General features: G+C 48.5%; 1 protein-coding gene across 1 annotated transcript in view; it reads left to right on the top strand.

The window, feature by feature from the left end:
• Positions 1-23572, top strand: part of Dcdc2 (doublecortin domain containing 2) — a 145387-nt gene that overhangs the window by 73948 nt on the left and 47867 nt on the right. The window contains exon 9 of the mRNA XM_027948332.2: positions 299-461. Within this exon, the coding sequence (XP_027804133.2) occupies positions 299-461 (163 nt within the window). The remainder of the gene's footprint in view (positions 1-298; positions 462-23572) is intronic.

Here is a 23572-nt window from a genome sequence, read left to right as displayed (position 1 = left end):
AGTACCCCCCAAACAAGAAGGGCGCAGGAGTGGAGGGTGGCTGTGGCAGCTGACTGCCCTGGGCTCTGGAGTAGTCACCTCTGCTCCTTACCCGGCAGGCTGGAGCTGCAAGCCTCACTTCCTCATCCACACCACAGGTGGCCACAGGTGGCCACAGGACCTGCCTCACGGACAGCTTGAAGACTTGGAGAGCAGCTCTGCGCATACCTGGTGCATATTAGGCACTTGACTATTGTCAGCTGTTGCTGAGTTGGGAGTTCCTTAGCCTGCAATAAGGGTCTAATCTTTTGCTGTTTAGGGAAATGATCGCCAATCTAAGTCGACAGTTGGGTCCAGTGACAACTCATCTCCTCAGCCTCTGAAGAGAAAAGGGAAAAAAGAAGTCCCGAATTCAGAGAAATCAAGGAAGTCGAAACAAAATGTCAAGTTGAAGAATGCACAAGAAATGCTGCCCGACAGTGGTGAGTTTGTTCTTGTTGTATTGCTGTTATTACTTATTATTATTTTAAGACTGTGATGCACTTCTAATTATTAGCTGGGTGCAGTGAGCATACCTGTAATCCCAACAGTTCTGGAGGCTGAGGCAGGGGGATTGCAAGTTCAAGGCCAGTGTCAGCAACTTAGCAAGACTCTAAGCAACTTAGTGAGACCCTGTCTCAAAATAAAAAAAATAAAAATGCTGGGGATGTGGCTCAGTGGCAGAGCACCCCTGGGTTCAATCCCCGGGATCAAAAAAATAAAAAAATTAGCAAAAAATGAAGTCCCTGGTTTGCTACTTTGGGTCCACAGAAGATACTCCTTACTGTTACATATGAGAGTTTTCAAAGAAAACTGCTGATACTTACTGATCCTCGCCAACAAATGCCATGTAAATGAACCAAAATCTGCGTTAGTCTGAGATTTCTCGAGCTTGAGACAAAGTGTGATGAACTAATGAGGTATGTGACGCAAGCAGGGAGTTCCGGGGGAAGTCCGGCAGAGTGCTGGTCTCCTTCTGGCATGTTGTCAGCTGGGTGAACTCCTGAGAGTGGAGTGGTGCTGGGGGCCCAGCGGAGCGACTGCTTCCTGCCTCCCCTGGGACCCACTCCTGCACCCTGCCAGGGGGACATGCTGCGGGTGGGAGGAGCGTGGATGGATAAGGGTTCAGATTCACAGATGGGCCCTGACTTACCTGGGAGCTCCCCATGCCTCCAGAGTCACGGGAATTGCCGGCAGCCAGTGCAGGCTGAGAACTGAGGGGAAGCCTGACTCCTGTGAGCGTTGACCAGAGGAGAGGACCTTTGAGGCCAGGTTAAACGTGGAGGTCAGATGGGAGCAGTTCCACCAGGTGGGGAGGGACATCTTCACAGCTTTAGGTGAGGGCGACTGGCTACAAGCAGGCATCCTAGATTCTCCTCCTGCTCTTGATGTTGGGCAGCCTGTCTGTCTGTGCTGGGCCTCATTATGTATCTCCCAAATGTGGGATCACATTATGATTTATCTTTAAGATGTTGCTTATCTTTACACTTGTACCATCCTTTTCAGAGACCGGGAGACAAGGAGGCTGGGGGGAGGCATACAGGTGGCGCTTGGTTATTGAGTGCCTGTTACATGGCAAGAACCAAAGAAAAGAAATTAGCCTGGACGGACATGCTGAACCTTGAACATTATAAATAACAGAGGCTCAATTTTAGTCAGTATATACCAGATCGGGAGCCCCCAAGGCCCTGTCTTACTAGGTTTTTCCTTGTTTGTTTTTTTAAATATTTAATCCCTAATTCTGGTGCAAGTTTAATAGCTATGAGGCACTTACTAAATGTTGAATGAATGAATAATGCCACTTGAAAATGGATAATTCTCTGTGATACTATAAAATCCACTAAGAAACAGGACCTTTAAAAAACTTTTCAGGAATTATTGACTGAAAGGCTTAAAGGAGATGTTATTTACTTATTATCTGCAAGGCTCCTATTAGCTTATGGCAATCCCAATTCCTGCTTCCACTATATTTTTTAAAAGTCTTTGGATTAGTATTCATCCCTGGGAGGAAAGGGAATAATTATCTTTTCAGCTTACATTATTTGTAGAGACTTGGGAACGTATGAGGCCATGTTGACCTTGTCCTTCAGAGGAAAGCAACCTTGATTAAAAAACACAACTCTCAGTATTTTTGCTTTTGTAGAAATTCACAGTTGTCAACAACATTTGTATCTGTGGCATGAAAATACCAAAACTGTGTTTCATATTGAAGCAAGTCACTTTGCTAAAGTACTGGGCAAAGGTAGAGATCCTCTGCGTTCGGCCCAGTCCTAGGAGAATCCTGCGCTTGTTCCCGACAACTGCCTGTCTGTGCTAGTGATGTGCAGATGACAGGTGTTCAAACTGCTGATCTCACGGACCACCCAACAGCTCCTGGTGCCTTCCAATGAAGGTTTTATGCTGATTTTCTTTTTCTCCGGAAGGGTCTTATACTGCTGATCTAGAAGGCATGTCTAAGAGTTTAGAACAAAGCCTTTTGTATCTTTTCATCCTGATAAGAAAGAACATACAGCCTGGAAAACGAATGTCGGCTTCCCAAACCATTCCCCCCCCCCCCCCAGGAAAAATTAAAAAACATTTTGAGTAGTTCTCTAGATTCAGCTGTCACTTGATAAGCTTAAGCATTGCACCCAGAGTCCATACTACTGAAAATCCCATGCTCTCCCTCCCTATGTCTTGGCTAGAGAAAATCTCCAGATTATAATATCAAAAGTCCTTCTCTCTCTCTCCCCCAAATCAGTCTTCCTATTTATTTATGATTGAAGTTGCTTTTTATTTTAAGGCCGTCCATTTGATTATTAGAAGCAAGTGTGTGCTTTCTAGTGCTCGTATCTTAAGAGGGCTCCAGCTCCTGGAGAAGGTAAAAGTAATAAAGATTTGAAGCAAAATGAATGTGAGGGCATGAGAGGTCAAGGACATGAGGAAAAATGCGAGTTTGGTTTTAGGATGAAATCTACATACCTTTTTCTAAGTTAAAATACATGTAAAATTTGATGGTAAGCAAGTGCTTCCATTTTATTTCAAAGCATTAAGTTTTGGTAGGGTGAAGGAATAGCTAGCATATGTTGAATTATGAGATGATTGATCCAGTTTTTTTTCCTCCATCCTGTTCTCAGCTTGATGTATCATAATTAGATTCGTAGCCACACGTTGTCTTTTATTTAACTGCAGATACTGATACTCAGTATCAAGTGCTGTGTGAATGAGCAGTGCTGCTATCAGACTGTAGATGGCAACCTGGATCTAATTTTATTTCCTTTCCTTTTTTTTTTTTGACTCTGTTTCTCTCTGTAATAGTAAAGCTTAATAATTCAAGCAGAGCCGTGACATATTTCTTCAGGGAAACGAATCCCATTTTCTTTTGGTAGCCAAGATGCAAAGTAAGATCGGCTGGTGATTGATGAAGTTGGGTGTGAAATGCATTTTTAGTGCTGCATTTAAACACCAGCTTAAGTGGCCTGCACGTTTTGTTACACTTTCCACTTGAGTTAGGGTGCCTCCAGGTGTGTTTTAGAGGTGTTAACTGGCTGCTCCCTACAGTGTGAGCTAAATAGTAATGGTGAGTGCTTTGAAGGCATTTTGGATGACCAGTTATATCCACGGATATTATTAATATTTGGTACATGAAAAAATTGGGTGCTTTTAGAGTCCATGGAACACAGAAAGTATAGTGAGTGTAGTCTGGAAATGTCGAGAAGATAATTGCCTGTCTGGATTGCTACAACTTGTGCTGTATTGATAATTATGAGGACTTTTTAAAGGCAAAATACTAAGGTGTGATAAGAAGCAAAGTCTGCCATCTTTTGAAGGCTGTGTGGTTGTCTTTCAGTTTGCACACAGGATGTGCATGTACACACACACACACACGTACACACACTGTGCACACACACTGGAGGACTAGTGTCCTTCCTGATGCTGTCCCTAACTTATTCCCAGTGTTGTTCTGTGCGAGTTGCCAGGGGACTTGTGATATTTGGACTCCTGATGAATGGTTGGGAGCAGTTGCAGTGCCTGCAGACAGATGTCTGGATATGATGACCTTGTTGAGTGACTGCCCTTGAGCAGTCATGCTCTTGAGTTTCCTAATAGCGACAACCTGCACAGGGAGCGAGGGAAGCCTGACTGCAATCCATCCCGAGTGTCAGTGTCCTGGGGCGCAGAGTCAGACGGCACTGGAACTTGAGTTCTTGGGTTCGACCTTGTATCAGCTCAGGTGCTTGTACAGCTCCGGGTCCCAGGAGACCCTGCTGACGAACCCGAGGCACATTTGGGAAATGTGCTCTCCCAGGTCTCAGCCCTGAAAGGGGAGTTTTGTCCCAGAAGAGAATGTGGAAGAGGCGCCCAGATGCCATGGCGAGGCTGGCGCTGGTCCTGGTCCACCTGCTCGGGGAAGACGTAGGTCTGCCTGTGTCTCCTGCTGCCACACTCCCCCGGTGACAGGACATACACACTTTCTGTTCCTTCACTGATCTTAACTTTCACCTCGATGGCAAAATGTGCTGTGGGAGGTGGGCCAGCTTTATTACATCAAGTGTAATGAAAAGATGCAGGATGGGCGTTTCCCATACGGTGACGATCCACTCACTGGTGACATGTCATGCAGCAAGATTCTAGCACAGCAAGACTTGAGTCACTCCTCGTGTGCTTATGGTAGAATTCAACTTCTAGCAATAAAAGTCAGTGTCAGAATGTGTATTTGGTCAGCCACTTTAGTGCTGAGAGGTTGAGACCTCTGTAGTAAGTTCTTTTGGGGGTTTTTATATAGTGTAGGATTGTGGCATGAAGATTTTTTTTTTCCCTCAAAAGGAGAAGTTCATGAGGTGTTGAATTACATGGATATCCCAAACCTTTGTAAGACTATCCCAGAAATCCATCGTAAGTAGGTGTTTGGGGCTTGGATCACATTTTCTCTGTATGGCTCATACCATCCTATGCAGCCCAGTGTTCCTCCAAATCATCTTATTATACCCGCAGCACCATGTAAAGTGCCTACTGTGTGCAGGGAAGTTGCTGACGGGGAAGGAATCATGTGCCCAGCTGGGAGTGACACAGCTGGCACCAGCCTGCTGCCTCCAGGCGTGGCTTTCCGCCCTCCCTTCTCAGACATTGTCCTTGCTCCTAAGTGGGGCTTTTCCCTTCTCACCCCTCCCGGGGCCGCAGATTCCATAGCATTCCCTATTCTGCTGCCTCCAAAGCCAGGTCTGAGTCCTTCTGTAGCCTCCTGTAGATAAAAGGCAGGTCCACACTCACACTGGTCCTGGCCAAGCAAAGACTGTCACATGAGGCATCCACATTTCAGAGAGAGACCAAAGTTGGGTCCCCTGGAGTTTCACCATGGACTCTAAGGTAGGGCCCAGAGGGAGGCTTGGCCAGTCTGCCATCATGAGTGTCTCCTGGATGCCCATCTTCAGGGTGGCAGAGTGGGGGTTGGAGGAGAAGTAGTCATGGGATTTCTGACCCCTTGTCCCTCCTCAACTTGCTCCTCCTCCTACCAGGCCTGTCCACTGGAGCAACAGTAGCTCCTGGCCATCAGCCTCATGTGAGGGACAGAGACACACATTTAGCAGAGTATCCTGTGTGCATGTGTGTGCGTGTGTGTGCATGCGTGTGCTTGTGTGTGTTTGTGTGTATGTCCGTCAATTGTGACTAGATTGAGGTGATAATTGATTGCACTTGTTGAGTGATGGTACAGTTCTGGTACCCAAACTTTGCAATGTCCCCATGGTGGATATCAATCTGATATTTTATGAACTCCATTTACAAATCCTCGGAATAGATGAATAGTGTTTCCTAGTTTTGTGAATGGGAGGAAAAGAGGAGAGACCGTCTTATGAAGGGTCAGAGGATATGTTGGTGGCTAATGATTTCTGGGAGCTGCCAGACTGTCACCCTGCAGGATAGGGGTGGGCGTGTCCATATGGGGCCTGCAGGGGCATGGGGAGGAGCGGGGGATGCTTACCTGTGCGTGCTTTCATGCATCTCCCTTTAGTGACAGGGAGCTGATGGGTCTCAGCCGAGCCTTTTTGTGGGTTTCCCGTTTCCTCCTCTCCCATGCTCCAGGGCTCCGGGAAGACAATGACTTGAGAGCTTCCTGCTTTGCAGGTGGGCGTCAGTTATGACAAGGAGAGTTTCCTCCCAGCAGTCTGGGGTCACAGGGTCTTCTGCAGCCTCCCACAAGCTGTCCCAGGCTGAGTCTGTCTGCAGCACTCAGACCCAAAGGTTGGGAACCTTGAAAAAGATGGGTACTCTTTAAGCTGAGCTCTAGTTTATTGATCAAGTGACCCCATTCTTTTTTCTAAAGCAGTTACTTAGATACCCTGGGACTCGGACTCTCCCAACCCAGGCCCTTCCCTGAAGCCCTTCCCCAGCTTCGGGAGTCTCAGGAACCCCACCCTTTTCCCAAGGTGCCCTTCCACGTCTGCAGTAAGGGTTCGCTGAGGGCCTGCTGTGTCCTGGATGCTCTGCTCCTCCCCAGGGCAGCTCCGTTTTCCTCCTTCCTACTGGTTGCTTGGAGTGTTCACACTTTTCTTCCAAAAGTCTACCCTTGTCAAGAACTTTTTCTCAATGAAGTTGAACCAATTTACCTTCTCCATCTCAGTGACCAAACTCCATCCGCCACCCATAAATGTGAAAATGTGTTTTGCCTTGCAGCATTGACATTTTCCCTCCCTTGGCATTAAGTCATCTCTTAGAAGTCGCAGCACACCACAAGAAAGCAGGGCCATTTCTGCCTAAGTGCATTTCTGTGGGGTCTGGGAGAGTATACTGAAGACTGCGGGGTTCTGCAAGACAGGGAAGGGATATCTCCCCACTGTGTAATATGCTGGGACTTCTCTGTGGCCTGTGGCCTACTTTATATATGACTATTTTTATCCTTCTTGGTTGCCCTAGTTGTTTTCAGCATAAGACATAACCTTTATGGCAAATCACCTTGCTTTGTGTTATCACAACAGGGATAAAGATGACAATAAGATATCTAGAGAATACTTTTGAATTTCCCAGCTCAAAAGCTTAAAACTGTCCATTTATTTTTATTTTGTACAATGGTTGATAATACCAAATTGTTTCTGTGAAATGGGGCAAGATTTCGTACCCTTTAAAAGGTCATCATAAAAACCACTTTTCACTCTGAGACAGGTGCCCTCCGCCTCTTACAGGCTTGGGCTGATTGGAGCTGGCCTTCTCCTTGACCTTGTTCTACTTAACAGTAATGGGGCTGACACAAAGGGAAAGCCGTCTCGTGGAGAGTGCTGGTGCCACAGGAAGAAACAAGCAGCCTCTACCCAAATCCTGGAAGATAATTCCTGAGGCCTTTGCTAGACGGGTGTGTTAGCCAGCTTTTTGTTGCTGTGATAAAATACCTGAGAAAATCAGCTTGCAATGAAGAAATGTTTATTTTGGCTCAAAGTTTCAGTCTATAGTCAGCTGTCTCCACGGCCAGGAAAACATCTTGGCAGGGGACAGGTGGTGGAGGAAAGCTGCTTACCTCATGGTGGCTGGGAAGCAAAATGGACAGGAAGGGTCTGGGTCCCAATATTCCCTCGGGGCATGACCCTAGTGACCTCACTTCTCTCCACTAGGCCTTGCCTTGTAAGGGTTCCACCGCCTTCTAAGAGCACCACCAGCCAGTGACCAAGCCCCTAGCACCTGGGCTTTGGGGCACATTTCAGATCCAAGCTGTGACGGGGCCAGCAGCCTGCCCGCCTCATAGCCCTCGGGACAGCTTAGAGCTTCTGGATGGTTCTAAGGCGGAGGCTCCCTGTGACTTCCCCCAGAAGGGCCCGTGTGTGGAGCGTCGCTGCCTGGAGTTTTGCAGGTGTTCCTCGTAAAGAGAGCTCCACGGTCACATAGGACCCTGGACGCTGGACCACGCAACCTGAGGCCATCTGCTTCACTCCAGGACTCCTCAGGACTCCTGCAGCGGCAGTTCATGCTTTTTCTTACCTTGGTCCTTGTTACTGAGGAGCATCTGTGGGATCATAGTTCTCTGGAGCCCAGCCTTGGGGTACAAAACGGGCAAGGGGTTCTGAAGGCCGGAGGGCAGGGGAGGTTCTCTAAAAGGGACATCTTCTTTTTGTGTGGTCTGACCAGGTCAGTCACTAACAGGACAGCTGACATTTTCCGGGTGCCACCGTGGGCATCAGGACCTGACTGAAGGTCTTTGAGGATTCCCAGTCGGTGCGGGAGGTGGGCAGGTGTCATTCATGAAGATGAGGAAGCCCTGAAAGCTGGGGCCAAGTCAGCGGGCGGCTCATTCCGACTGCAGAGGCTGCGTCTGGGCTCCGCAGCTCAGACCAGGTGCATAACTCTGGATCGCGTGTCCTTCAGGGCTGCCATCTGCTGTGCCATCGATCAGCAAATGGCACATTAATGCACAGTGGCATGTGCACATGGGACTGAGAGTCCTGTTTACTAGTGACGGGAAGGTGGACTCCCAGCGGCAGTGGGGAGCCCTCACGTTCCTGCAGCGCAGCAGGGGTGAGATTCGGCGACACTAAACCTGTGTTCCCTCAGTGCTCCAAAGGAGAGTGAGTGCCCCGTCACGGCCCCAAGACACGGCTGTCACCTTCCTGGAAGGAGAGGGTGGAGCCAGGGTCCAGGCTACAGAATCCTTTCTCCATGGGGTCTGACACCCCCTCTGCACTCTTCTCAATCCCATGGCATTCTCCCCTCACCACACACACCGCACACACACCCATGCTCACAGTGCCACACCCAACACACACACAAAACACCACACACCCAGCACACAGTCACCCCACACGCCCACACACACAACACCATACACACAATACACAACACCGCACAGCCAACATACACTGACATACAAACAGACACACAAAACACTGCACGGTCACCCCCACACGCCCACACACACCCCACCCCACACACAACACACACCGCCACACACACTGCCACTGCTCCGCCGTCCCACGCAGCACCTCCTGGTCCTCCAGTTGCATTAGGAAGGAGAGACACGCGGCTGTCGGCAGACGGCTCTGATGCATTGGAAGGTCTGAATCTCTGGGCGTCTAGCACAAGACTTCACAGCGTTCTCTAGTGTTTAGTTAATAACTGGATCAAGCTCTTTCTAGAAACCACCAGGAAGACGGTCTCCTCTCTGCAGAAGTCTGAGGTGCTGGGGCTGCTGTGGGGCCGTGAGTGTGCTGCCTGGCGGCAGCACTGGTAGCAGACATGTCACCGACTTCCTGGAGGCCTCCCTGTGGGCCCCCGAGTCTTGGTTCCCGTCTGCAAGGGTATGGCCCAGACCTGGGGGACCTGGGTCCCCTCAGGCTTCCTTCACCAGCGCCTGGAATTCCGCGGGGCTCTCTTGTGTGCGGACCCCATTTCCGGGCACATGTGCCTCCCTCTTGACGGGTTGACTCCCCTGGGCAGAGCACATCCTCTGCCTGTCCTGGGACGGAGCCCTGCGGTGGCCATTCTGTTGTGAGACCCCCTGTGTCTTGAGGGGGTCCTTGCCAGAGTCCCACATTCAGACCTAGTTCTCATGCACAGAATCCTTGGTGAGAGACACCTGCCGCTCAGCGCTCTGAATGTCACTTCACAGTCTTTGCTTCTGTAGTTGCTGTGAGGGTATCTGATGCCATTCTCTGTCCTGGGCTTTAATTTGAATTTCCCAAGAAGTGTTGCGTAGTGAACAAGGAGCTAAGGAAGGGCTCCAGGGGTCCTAGTTCACCTGGGGGGAGACCCGGGAAGGGAGGGCAGGGAGGCCAATAGGAGGGCCATGCTGAAGGGAACGCCTGTGGGCAGCTGGGCTCCCTGGGCTGGGGTCCTCCCAGGGGCCCACCACACACACCTGGGAGTGGTCCCACAGGGGGATTCCCGCCCTTCCCTGGCTGCGGGCTGCACTGGAGCAGCATCCCTGCCTTCCACCCCACTCCTGTGGCCAGACAAAGGCGTCAGGGGAGATTCCCAGCAGCCCAGGGCCCCGGAGCTGCGCCTGAAGCTGCAGGAGACTGCGGTGGCCTGAAGGTGGGGTGGGACACTCCCAGGGTCTGCTGCATAGATTTGATGCCCGTGAACGTTTGTTTTCTTACAGAAACGTTTGAGACCTCTTTAATAAAAAAACCCGGGGTCTGTAAGTTTAGGAACTTGTGTCCTTCAATGCTGAGACTCTTCAGGGCATTCTTTCTTATTTTAGGTTACTGATACTTTCCTCCTATTTTGTGTCTTCTGTTCTCCAGAATTTTTTTCTGATGGAAATGGGCCTTTGGGATTAGTCTGCCATATATATATATATTGTTGATAGACCTCTACTTATTTATATGTGGTGCTGAGAATCCGACCCAGTGCCTCACGCATGCCAGGCAAGTGCAGAACCGCTGAGCCCCAGCCCGCTTTCCACCCCACCTCTAGTTGGACTGTGCGTCCAGCAGAGAGTAACGCCTGGCCTGGCAGGTGTAGAACACTCAGCACCTCAGACCTGCTACAAGCCAGGAGGCCTTGAACACCCAGCAGCCGTGAGTCTCTGAGGTGTCCCAGCAAGTGAACCGAAGCCCCCTGCCCCAAGTTTAGAGCTTCCCCATGATTCTAGTGACTTTAGTCAGACCCTACGGTTTTTTATAGCTGAAATGTGCTGTGACGATTGCTGCACGTTTCTGTAAAGCCAAGGCCAAGGGCAAGGCCCTGAGCCCTCTGCCTGTCGGAGTGAGGATCCTCAGGTGTGCCTGGCACGGCGTGGCACACCTTGGCTCATGGCCCTGGTGAAAGTGAGAGCCCTGGCAGGCCATCACCAGGGCTGGAGTCACTCTGTAGTCAAACACCAACAAACAACAGCAAGACAACGATTGAAAATGGACCTGATGAATGAGGGATGTGGAGAAGAGGGACGGCAGTTGGCAATCCCAAAATTGTTCTTTTTTGTGTAAGGTAAAAGTTTTACAATCTCAAAACGAATGACTATTCCACTGTAACTTACACCACCAAAAAGATCCAATTAAAAGACCCAAGAGTTCCCACGTCAGACTAGATCAAGAAAGCATTAGGAGCAAAAGGGAACGATGGGGATTTTCTTAAATAAAACAATCCTACCATTTGCCCTTAAGAATGTTAACGATCCAGTCCCGCGTTGGAGGAAGTGGCGTGTGCTGACGTGGTTCTGGGAGCCATGAGCAGCCACCTCCCGGGTCGAGAGCTGAGCAGGTACCACTGGCGACCCTTACTGACAGACAGTCTCCATCTTTTCTCTGGTGCCTTTTGTCCCAGCGTGTTCCAGACTTATTGCGTTTCCAGGTGGGAGGGTTTGCTAACTAACCCTAACTAAAACCCTCTCAGTACAGTACTCTGTATCTTTTAGACGGATGACTTGACCTCTTAGGAATTTTTACTTTCTGAGCAAGCCTCAGACAGAAGGAACAAGGGATAAAGTTAGTGGGTAGATCGATGTAAGGCAGCTGCTCGATTAGGAGGCAAGTAGCCTGCTCAGTTTTTAGAAATTAGTTGGAGATTATCAGATTCTCCTTAGACTTCATTCCCAGGTTCACCCCGAGGTTACAATCTAGAGGCATGATCATGGTGATTCAGCATTTTTATAACAAGGGAACGTTGATGAAGTGAGAAAACACTTTGCAAAGTGGGAAGTGCCGAAGGAGGCTACCGGTGAGACCTACCTACGTCGAGACGGGGATTAGTCTGGATTGGTCTCCGGGTCAGAAACGTGGAGGCCTGAGACGGGAGCGCCTGGTGGGGCAAGGGTTCGCCCAGTTCTATGAAGTCCTTCTCCAAGACAGCTGCCTTGATAGCTAGCCCCTTCCTGCCCTCCTGAGAGGCAGGTGGCCCTCTGATCTGTGGCCACAAGTAGGAGGCTCTTGCAGGACCGGTAAGGAAGCTGAAGAAGGTCAGCAGGGTTAGACAGGGGCAGGCGGGGGCAGCAGGAGAAGGTCAGCTGCACAGGCAGAGTCCTCCTCCTTCCAGTGAAAATATAAGACTAAAAATAACCTCCAGCGCAGGTAGGGTCTCAGGACAGGTGCTTCTGGGTTCCCCGTTCACTCCCCCGACTGTGGGCCGGTGAGCACCTTCTTTGGAGGAGGGGCATGGAAACGGGGAAGGCTGGGCTTTCTCATAAGGCCCCAAACGGAGCTGGAGACTCCCACGTACTTCCAGGTCCAGGAGGACAGGGACAGAGGCAGACAGAGAACCCTGAAAGGCTTGGACACACAGGGAGAGATCTGACCAGGGAGTCGGGGTGAATGTTTATTTGAGAAAGGAAGTTCTGTGCATAGAAAAAGTAAAATGGAGCTGACTTTCAATCTCTAATTCACTTTAAACCAACAGTCGTCAAAGGTTGACGAACCCTCCAGTTTAGACTGGTATTTGATTTAATGTGAATAGGGAAAGGTTGTTTAGAAATATGCTTTTTGGACAATGAAAAATCACCTATTTGTGTGTGTGTGTGTGTGTGTGGTGGGGCATTTGTCTTGACTATTTAACTTTGTCATGTTATTCTCACATCCTGACTCAGGTTGCTCAAAAGTTGCTGTGCACTCTTGTAAAAACCACGCGGGTGACGGGGGTCTGCACTGTGCCCTCTGAAGGCCGCTGCTCCTCAGAACCACCCAACACTGTGACTTGGGCCTGCTCGCCTTCCGTCTCCCATGATGGAGCATCCCTCACTGAGGGCCGGGCACGTTCTCTGGGGCCTCATCACAGAGGCTCCACGCTGGTTTCCGGGCCCGACTCCTTTCTCAGATCAGGGCCCGTTTTCTTGACTACTGGGAGTTGCTTCTGGCTGCATTTCCCGCACGCCCCTCACATCCGTGTGCTCAACGCAGCAGTCTCCACGCCCAGGTCCCCTGCAGTGGTTTCCCCACCTCAGAGTCCCCCGCCCGCTGCGCACAGAGTGGGCTGCGCTGGGGGGGAAGGGAGCAGAGAGGGGTTGGCGTTGTGTCTCGTGGGTGGCAGTCCCCGATCCTTTCTAACTCCTGCCACGGTTTTAATGCTGCTAATGTTAGAGGCCCCGACCTCTCCAGGCCCGTGTCCACACCACCCAGAGCTGATGGCCACTGGTTTTGCCTTCTGGGGGTTGCTGGTGTCTGCTCCTTCCCTCCCATGCACACCAGAGGTCTTCCGAGGGCTCTCGAGGGCTCCCTCCGTGCTGTCCTCCATCAGGCTGCCCGGGGGATGGGGTGATGCTCAGGAACCCGAAGCCCCTTCTGTTCAAACTCCTCCTGAACTTCCCGCGTTGGAGGCCCTTCCTTCCCGCCTCCTCTCCCAGCAGCGTCCTCGGTGCGCGCTGGGCGTCCGGGTGTTAGGTCTCTGCTGTGTGTCTTCTGTGTGTGCTCAGGACAGACTCCCAGTTCCCACTGCTCTTCTCTTTAGGAGACTCTCGGCTATCCCGGGCCCTCAGAGTCCAGCATTTCCTCCTCTCGGGCACCAGAGCCAGTGGACTGCACAGGACGGTGAATCTCCTTGACGCAGAAGCAGGAGCTGCCGTGCGCGTTGGTCTGGGTTGGTGAAGCTTCCGAGAGCCAGGCCCTGCCTCCTTATTGTCTAACCCGACCTCTCTGCCTCAGTTTCCAACCCAGAGTCAGTCTCTGAAAGTCTGATGAGAGAATGACCCAATTTTTCCTAATGCCCTATAGCTGTCGCCATGTTTTTATTTGAAACTAGGCATGGCAGTTGTTAAGGATGACAATTTCTTCATCCAGGTTAGCTTGATGAATCATATTTGCTGATCAAACCTCTCACAGTGGCTTGAAGATCAGTGGGGCCTCTGCCACAGCACTGAGACAGAGTGGGCCTGTGTCAGTGTGAGCAGAGGTGTTTCATTCAAATGCCAGCAAAGTAATAGGTTACAAGAAAGATTGCTTATTTGACTTAAGAAATCAATATTGGAGCTTAGGTGTAATATATGGCTCCACATAGGGAGAACCAAAAAATCAATCTTGTTATACTTTTATAAAAAAAGTGTGGCTGAAAGGTCCCTGAATAGGTGCACTGTGCTGGCAAGATAACAGCCTTAGGAAGGTTCTAGTGAGAAATGGAGTCTATTAAGACCTCACTGGGCTGATGAATTTTCCTCGGTTTATAATGTAAAATGATTCTTTGTGTAATGCTGTCTACATGCTATTGGATTTTCCATTATTAGAGAATTTAAAAGCCACTTTGGACTAACGGTTATTTACATTTCTAATTTCTCACATCAAACGTTGACGCATGACTTTAAATAGTGGCTTCTGGAGCAAAATGAAGGCAAGACGTTGCCCATCCTGTGGGTCCCTCTCCGCTCACTCAGGCTCAGGCCCTCACTCTCTGCTGTTGGCTCCACTCCTGGGCGCTCTTCTGCTCAACTCCAATCACCAGCAACATGCAGCTCTCTGGAGACACGCACCCGGGAGCGTCTGCACGGAATCAGAAGCAGACCCCTGGATGCATCCTCCCAGGTGGAGGTGCATCAGCCCAGCCAGAGACAGGTGCAGGCGCGCGCCTGGGCAGCCCCTCCCCTCCCGACAGCCCCTGGAGGAACCCCATCATCCGCGCTCTGTTGCAGCGGATTGTGTCCCATGTCCTTCACTCAGGATCACGCGGGTGGGGTCCGTCCACTGTATGGCGGGACAGGCTGGTCCCATGCCGCCTGGTGTTGCTGTGCTGTGCACTGCGCTCCCACCTCCGACCGCAGTGACTTCCGCGTTGCTTCTCTGTTGTCTTTGGTGAGCGTGTGCATCTCTGTGCATGCTTCACCTTTAAAAGATCTTGCCAAACCGTGTTCCAAAGTGGCGGTGCCGGTCCACACCCCTGCCACCGCCTTTTTCATGTTGATTTGTAGTTCTTTTTTTTTTTAGAGAGAGAGAGAGAGAGAGAATTTTTTAATATTTATTTTTTAGTTTTCGGCAGACACAACATCTTTGTTTGTATGTAGTGCTGAGAATCGAACCCGGGCCTCATGCATGCCAGGCGAGCGCGCTACCGCTTGAGCCACATCCCTAGCCCTGATTTGTAGTTCTTTATACATGATTTATTTGTTGAATACGAGTACCAAAAATGCCCTTTCCTATTATATGGCTAGTTTTGTCATTTTTTAAAAATGTTTTTTTTAAGTTGTTGATATCTATCTATCTATCTATCTGCGGTGCTGAGACTCGAACCCGTGCCTCACACATGCCAGGCAGATGCACTGCCAATGAGCCCCAGTCCCAGCCCTAGTTTTGTCATTTTCTTAATGATTTTTTTTAACAACAGAAGTACCGAATCCTTAAAAACTCTTAATTTGTTGTCTTTTAAGTTTAGAATGGGAGTTTTCTGTGTTCAGTTAAAAAAAAAATTCTAGGCCCCTCACACGGACTTCTGGGTTTCCTTCTGGGGATTGGGGGGTCTCGCCTTCTATTTTTAAATCTTGGGTCTGTTTGGAGTGGATTCTCGGGGTTGGTGTGCGGCGGGGTGGAGAGTGGCTTTTCTCAGGGGGTCCCCTGGTTGATGCTGCGCCGTTTCTTGAGAACCTCAGGTCCTCTGCTCTGCGGGTGGAGTCTCTCTGCTCTGGGGCGGGAGTTCCTCTGAAGGCCGGTCTGTCCTAGCGCTGCCCGCAGTGCCTTCCTGACTCGACCTTATCCTATGTCCTGGGTGCCAGGTAATCAAACCCTTCCTCTTATTTTGTTCTTTTTAAAGATTTATTTCTTTATTGTAGGTCATTTTATTTCAGATACTTCTTTTTTAGAATCAGCTTCTCAATTTCCACAAAACCGTCTGTTAGAATTTTGGTTGAGATTGGATTAAATCGATAGGCCACACTCTAAGATGTTGAGTTGTAGGATCTGAGCATGGTATGTGTGTTACGGTTTGGACATAGAATGTCCCCCAAAGCTGTGTGTTGAAGACTGGTCCCTAGTGCAGCAACATCCCCCGTGGGGCTTTGGGGATGCAGTTGTATCAGGAGGGCTCTGCCCTCATCAATGGGTCAGTCCATTGATAGATTAGTAATTTGACAGGTGCTGGGAGGAGGTGGGGCATGGATGGAGGAACTAGGTCACTGGAGGGTGCCCTGAAGGTCTATGTCTTGTCTCTGGCCCCTTCCTCCCCCTCTCTCCCCCTGGCTGTCATAAACTGAGAGCTTTCCTGTGTCACATCCTGCCACCAGGACATTCTGCCTTGATTCAGGTCCAAAGCAGTGGAGACAGCTGACCGTGGAGGACACCTCTGAAACCAGGAGCCAGGATGAATCTTTCCTTCTCTATGTTCGTGTCAGATACTTTGGACTCAGGGACCCAAAACTGACTAACACAGTATCCCTCCCTTTATTTAAGTATTTATTAATTATTAATTTCTCAAAGTTATGGTTTGTATGTGTTCGGCATTACTTATCTTTTTTAAGTTTATTCACAGTTATTTTGGCCTTCTGGGTGCTATTAAAAATGGTATTATTTTCAAATTTAATTTTCTATGCATTTGTTGCTAGTGTATTGAAATATAGTTGGTTATTACATACTCAACTTTGCTTTCAGGAATATTACTAAATTCAATTATTACTTGTAATTGTTTCTGTGGTTTCTTTTGGGTTTTCTAAATTTGTATCATTTCACTTTCAGATGATGATAGTTTTCCTTTTTTTTTTTTTCACTCTGGTAGCTTTTTTCTTACATTTCTGCCCTTGAAGTACAGAACTGAATAAAATTAGTGATAGCAGACACCCTTGCTTCTTTCTTGACCCTGAAGAGGAAGCCTCTGGCATTTTACCATTAGGTACATTTGTTCCATCTTTTTGAACATAACATTTACAGATATAGGAAGTTCTACTTATTATGAAAGTTTACTTTTTTGTTTCCCAATCTATATCTATATTGATCAGAATGGGTGTTGGATGTTATCAAAATACTTTTTCTCTATCTGTTGAAATTGAATTTTGAATTTCCCCCTTTTATTCTTATTACGTGGTGAGTTACACTGATTTTTTGGACATTATAAATCAAACTTGCATTTGTGGAATAAATCCAAACTGGATGACGTTTTAGTCTTTTGATACAGTGTCTTACTGCCGTAGCCAGGTAGACTGGCACTTTCTTCATGTGACAGTTTTAATTTCAGGTTAAATTTCTTTAGTAGTATGTGTTTTATTTTTCATTTAATTTCTGCTCCTGTATTATCTTCTTCCTTCAAACTCCCTTTGAATTTTACTTGTTATCCTTTTTCTTACTTCTTGAAATAGATAAAGCATTGATCCTCAGAGCTTTCTTTTTCTAACACATACATTTAAATTCACTAGTCTTCACTTCCTTCTTGTTGTTTATGTAACATCTTTTAAAATTCCCCTTGTCATTTTGTCTTTGACTCAGGGTTTTTATGAATGGTTTTGCTGAACTTCCCAGCACCTGGGGACTTTCTGGTTTTCCTTTTGGTGTGGGATTTCACTGCGGTGAGAGAACACATTCAAGGATTTCAGTCTTCCATTGAGGAGGTCTGCATTGTGGCTGGAGGAGGTCAGACCTGGTGGAGGTCCCCAGGTGGAACATCTGTGTCATCACCACCAAGTGCCTGTCAGCCCCGGGCCCTGGAGGTGGGGCCTTAGTCTGGCCCCGCCCCTCCGTCCCCATACGCGGGTCCGCTTTCCTGCTTACCAGCTTCTCGCTGGCTTTTCCTATACCTCCCCCTTTGGTCTAGCCACACTTTGATTCGTTAGGTTTTCACGTGGTTTCCTTCCGCTCTGGCTTATCTTTCACTTAGAATCCTGGTTTCTCGTCCTTTGGTTCCCTGGCCTTGCTCAGCCAGTCAGCATGGTGGCTCCCTACCCTTCAGACCTCCCTTGTCATAGGGCCCAATCGGAAGTTCTGGAGCAGACCACCCGCTGAGCACAGGGAACAGGATTCTAGAGCCGATGGACATGGCCTGTGCCCTCAGCAGGCTGTGGACCTGGCTGGAGGGCAGACTTCCACATACAGAGGGATGACAGCACAACGAGCTGTGCGATGCCAGCTACCTGAGCATAGGAAGGCAAGGACGCGGGCGCCACTCCCGCCCGGGATGACTTTGTAGAGAACTGAAATTTGACCTGAAATCCAAAGATGAAAAACCAGGGAGTGAGTCACAGGGAATTTGCCTGCATGAAAATCCCAAGGTGGGAACCACTTTGCGTTTGTTTGTGTTTTATAGGTCACACTGGCTGACCAGGACCGGGTGGGTTGACAAAATATCAGTGGCCTGGTCCGCAGAGGTCAGCTGGGTCAAATCATCCAGAGCCCCAGGCGCCAAGCGAATGCCCTGAGATGTGATCCGCAGCCCAGGGGCAGGCTTTGGAGGCTTGGTTTGACTTGGTGAGCGTGGTGTTTTATAGAGCATGATCCAATGGTCAGTTCAGACAGGACTGAAAAGAGTGGGAAAAGACCCCAGGAAAAGGATTTGAGTTGAAGGTGTGTATAGGAAGTGGTCACAGATTAGTGAGGAGTCTTAGGAGAAGGGGGAAGAAAGATTCAGTTATAACTCTTAAGAGATCCAGCCTACGTTTTTAAAAGGTCAGCGGCGTATTGGTAGAAACACAAACATAAGAAATAGACAGGAGGTGCCAGCAAGGGTCCAGGACCAGAGAGTTGAAGTCACACTTGCGGGAGCGAGATTGGGCGCAGGCAGCCTTTGCAAATGAGTGAGGCGCATGCGCAATGGCGCAGGTGTCCGAGGTGCTGAAGACCGTGGCTGGGAGCGCTCACCTAGAGTCTTCTTCAGGACAGCAGAGATTCTGGAAAGTCCTGATGACTTAGGGTCCCTTATGGCAGCCATGGAAGCTGGTGTGACCTCACTTTGCTGTTCAAATTTCATCTTCTCTGAATTAATAGACCCAAACTGATTAATGGTCATAATAATACTGATAGTAATAAGGGAAAACTCAACCCTGCCCAAGCCTCCAGTAAAATTCATTTGTGACCATTTGGGAATCAATTTTAAAGGGAAAGAAAACGTCTATTCTGCATGTAGGTTCCACTGAAATTGGCCAGTTTTGCATTAACCAAGGTTATTTGCTAAGGAAACAGGACAGAATTTTAAACTCCAATTAGCTGGTGCTATCAGAGATTAATAACACTTTAGACCTGCTGGAGGAGACTTCTCATCTGGGCTTCTTCCAACTGTGTCATGGCAACAATTTACAAATTTTAATAATAGATGTCCTCTTTGAGAAATCACCTTTCCTTATGCTGCGGGAGTTTTGTGATTAGACTAGACCTCTCTCCTTGCAGTTGTTTTTCCAGGCATTTATGTTACCATTTTTGCTTATCAGTAATGGTTCAAAAATTTTCTAACACAGAGCAATTAATATCTGTCGGTAGAAATAAATTACATTTTTCATCGCTTGTGACATGCTCTCAAATGCTGTTTGAAAGTGCCATAATTATGTATCATCATGCTATGTAATTTTGGTGGCTGGTGTAGTACTGCTTTAGGGGTATGATTTATATTTTCTGTGTGTGTGTGTGTGTTTTAGTGCTGAATTAATAGGATAGGTGTGAGGATTGGGATATAAGTCGGGAAATGGCATTTTGAAGAATGATTTGTATTATTTCCGTCCTCCTAAAGCAGCCTGTCTTTTAGAATTGTCCACATATTTTATTTACATCTGTATATGCAGATTCTGTGTATTATGATTTTACCACCAGGACCTTTTGTCTTGTGGCAGTAGAAGGCACAGCATGCTTTTAGAATTTGAATGCACAGGATAAATAAATGCTCAGAATGCATTTTTCATTGCCCTAAGAAAGAAGTGTATGACATTTGCAGAATTGTTATCTCTTTTGAATCCTTGCCCTGTAAGCATGGGGTGGGGGCACCCTGGTGCTGTATCTCAGCCAGCCTTGTGACTGGCCTCAGATAAGGGCCGATGGGAGGTAGGGGGCCCAGGCTACCTTGTGCTTTTCCTTGGCCCCACAACCTGGACCTGGTCTGATTTTGGACTCTTAGGTTATCTGCTTGGCCCACCTCTGGCTGAGTAGATTCCAGCTTGTCTAGAGGCCGCCTGCGTCTTCCTCCACGACCCCACCTCTTGGTCCAGGCCGAGAAGAGTCCAGGGGGACGGGTCGAGAGGATGGAGGAGGGAGGCTGCCAGGCGCTGGACAAGAGCCTGGCGAATCCCACAGGACTGGAGCCTCCGATCAGGCTGCTGGCCTTGCGGTGGCACTTGAGGCGTGTCTTGGTGGCTGTCATCAGTGAGCCAAGCCGTGTGGTCACTGCTGCATGGCAGTCATCCCTGCCGTGAGCGGTGTGTTTTGCTCTATTAGGCTGCCCGCAGTCCCCTCTGACCCAGCAAGCCCTACCGGCTGGCCAGGCTGACCAGATGAGCTGGCTGCAGCAATAACTAAGAAAACAGTGAAGAAACCACACAACTCCTGGAAATGAGTTTCGAGGGTGGGACGCTCTGGGACCCCAAGGGTCAGCTCCACGCTGGGCAGCGCTGGAAGGAGCAAGAGAGTGAGCACCCAGAACCCCCCTATTTATTGGGGAAAAGACATTCGACTTTTCAATAAATCTGCTCCTCTCCTCTGGAAAGGAGGTTTAGGAAACAGTGACCTTTGGGGTTTGCTTCTAGCCCAAATGAAAATGCACTTAGGAAAACGATTTGGAACCAAGGCGCGGAATCAAAAGATCGTTCTTTAAAAACGTGAGTGAGAGTAGTTTTAAAAGAACTCATCAGTGGTGGGGAAAGAACATAAAACTTCCCACTGTAAAGTTACGTTACCATTGCAAAGTCTTCCACGTTTTGTCCTGTAGACTGGAAACTTTTTTTAATGGTAACTATTGGCTTCTACCACAGGCCCTGGTTGGCTGCTAGAGGTCTGTTGTGGACACTGTTGACTAGAAGGTGAGTTCTCTTTAACAGCAACCTGCAGAATAAGCCTTCTTAGTGAACACCATGGTTATGTGTTCTGAAATGGAAAACAGGCATTGATACGAAAGGAAAGAGCGTGGATCATGAAGCAGGTGGTGGGGCCCAGTTGGGCTTCACCCCCAGACCTGTATGCTGTCCATCTCGTCCCTGACCATTCCCATTCTGTGGGTGTGGGGTTGACTATCTCAGCTTATCTGATCCTGCAGGCCAGAGCTGGACTTACCTCAGGAGCTTGGGATTCCTGCCCCCCAGGATTTATGCAGCCTGGCCCTGGCTGTACTGCCAGTGACATCCTGATTCAACTGGCCCTTCAGCTCTGAGGAGGCTGCCATCTCTGGAGCAGCAGGCAGAGGGTTTCATCGTTCTTTCAACAGCAAGGATAGTGATAAAAACAGCAGGGCTAACAAGGACAGCGGGCACTGGCACAAGGTGTTGCTCTGAGCCCTTTAAATACATGAGCCCATTGAGTCTCAGTGACCCCATGAGGTGACCTCTTACCAGCCTCATCTTATACACGAGGAAACCAAGGCACAGAGAGGTTGGGTCAGTTGCCCAGAACCACATGGTGGCAGACGCAGGGCTGTCTGGGAGGAGAGCAGGAGTGCAGGAGTGCAGGCAGGCTGTGTGGTGGACAGGCCTGGGCTGCGGGTCCCTGTGGCTCTCCTGAGCCGCGGCTGCAGCCCTGCTCGCCACCTTCTCTGTTCTGCTTTTCATTACTGAGGGCTTCGCTTGTTTCTAAGAGTGGCTGCAGTGGCTCCACTCTTCGCTTCCCTCTCTCGTGGCTGTGTATTTGGACGGAGGAGGGGGCTCCGCGGCGGGCTTCCTGGCCTGGCTGGGAGTCTGCAGAGCCATCTCAGCAGAGCAGGCTGGTTGTCCGTGTTCGCCAGCACCCTTGCCTACCGGCCTACCCAGCTGTCCCCTGGACGCACAAAGGAAAGACCACAGAGGGACTGGGGTGCAGGCCCTGAGGGCTCTGCAGCTGAGCCTGTTGGGCTCTGGCCAGCCTGTGTGGAGGGCAGGCTGTGGGCGGGAGGAGAGGCCGTGCCTGCAGTCCACAGGCCCGGGACCTGCAGGAGTCTGGACTTTATTTTGCTGATGACTGAGAACCACTGAAAAATAAATACCTACTAAGTTGCTACTTGGGTGATTTCTTTTTGAGAAAATTGTGTTTTCTCTTTGAAAAGTCAGTAAACTATGAAGTACATTCATATATCCTATTCTCCTTCAGGAATAAAGCATTAAAATATAGAAAGAGATAAAACAAACAATCCCAGTTTTGAAGAACTTGGGGGGGCATACTTAAATAAGTGCTTTTGAAATTACTCCCAGTTCTTTGTGAGTCTCTAGAAACATTGCCAAAGACATTTAAATATTCTCCCTACTGAACTTTGCATGAATATGGATAAGTAGGGTTTTTTTTTTGTTTTTATTTATTTATTTTTTTTTGTTCTAGTGTTTTTGAAGTCAGGGAATATTTTAAGAATGTTTTTAAAATTCCAAAGGAGATACATATTTTAAAAATGTGATTCAGGAGAGTGGGTTGAGGGCGTTAGGGAGGGAAACCAATCAAATTATATTTTAAGCCTATATGACTATGCCCCAGGAAACCCAGTATAATCTATATTATTATGCACCAATAAAATAAATAAATTTAAGAAATTAGAACTTGATTCACTGCTTAGCTTTCCTCCAAATATTTTTAGTTTTTTAAATTTAAATCATCCCATAAAAATACTGAGAAAGCTGGTGATTGGATCTTTTATTGTGACATGTAAATTATTGCTGATCTTGAAACAAGGTCAAACTTTAGTGGTGAAAGATTACATGAAATATATTTGCATAAAATGTCCTGTGCTTCTGGGGTTCCAGGAGAAAGGGTAGGCTTCCATGTAGAAAATGCTGGTATTATAAAAGTTTAAGTAAGACTATTAGGTGTTAATCAGAAATTTAAAAAAAAAAAAATTGTTTAAGGCGATGGAAATGTTAACTACCCTGATTTGACCAATAGACACAGTATTAACATCTGGAGTTATCACACAGTACCATACCTTTGTACAGTGAAAACAATTATTTAAAAATAAAAAACAAAAACAAAAAAAGACTTGCGATCTTTCTATTCTTTTTGCTCACAGACTTGGAAAAGCCTGTAGAGAATCACAGCTTGAAACCCAGGTTCTGTCTTCCTCCTTCATTTGGCCTGGTTAATCGTGCACTATGCACCTGATGGTGAGGTGTGGGATGGTGGCACTTCCAGCTCCAGGTAGCTGAGGCTCATGCGTTTCATAAGCCAAAGGGGAAATTTGGGGGTCTCCTCTTGCAGGGAGTGACAAGCTCTGGATTCTCGTGACCAGCAAACAAGCGTGCCTTCTCCGCTCCCGCTGTTGTGTGTATGGAGCACTTGGTGAACAGACGTCAGGTTTACTCCAGCCCTGTGCACGAGCGGGAGCCCAGCTCTTGTTACGATACCCAATGTTCTCCCTGTTCTCTTAATTGAACCAAAGTCACCCTGCTGCTTTTGGGTGGTGGAAGCTCCGTGAATATGCTGAGCCATTCTGTGTGAGGATCGATTCTCTGACCTGCCCAGTCTCATGTGCTGCTTCCTGTGTGCCACCTCTTCTTTCTGCCCACAGCCCGATGCCCTGAACCCTGCTTATCAACCCAGCCTGGGATGAAAGAGCCCTGATCAGCCTTTTAGGATTACTTGGATCTTAAAATTGACTGATGGCCCCCGCCCGCATC

This window comes from Marmota flaviventris, chromosome 6 (assembly GCF_047511675.1).
Source record: "Marmota flaviventris isolate mMarFla1 chromosome 6, mMarFla1.hap1, whole genome shotgun sequence".
Classification (NCBI taxonomy): Eukaryota; Metazoa; Chordata; class Mammalia; order Rodentia; family Sciuridae; genus Marmota; species Marmota flaviventris.
Note: the sequence above shows the minus strand (reverse complement) of the source record. Positions and strands in the feature narration are given on the sequence as shown.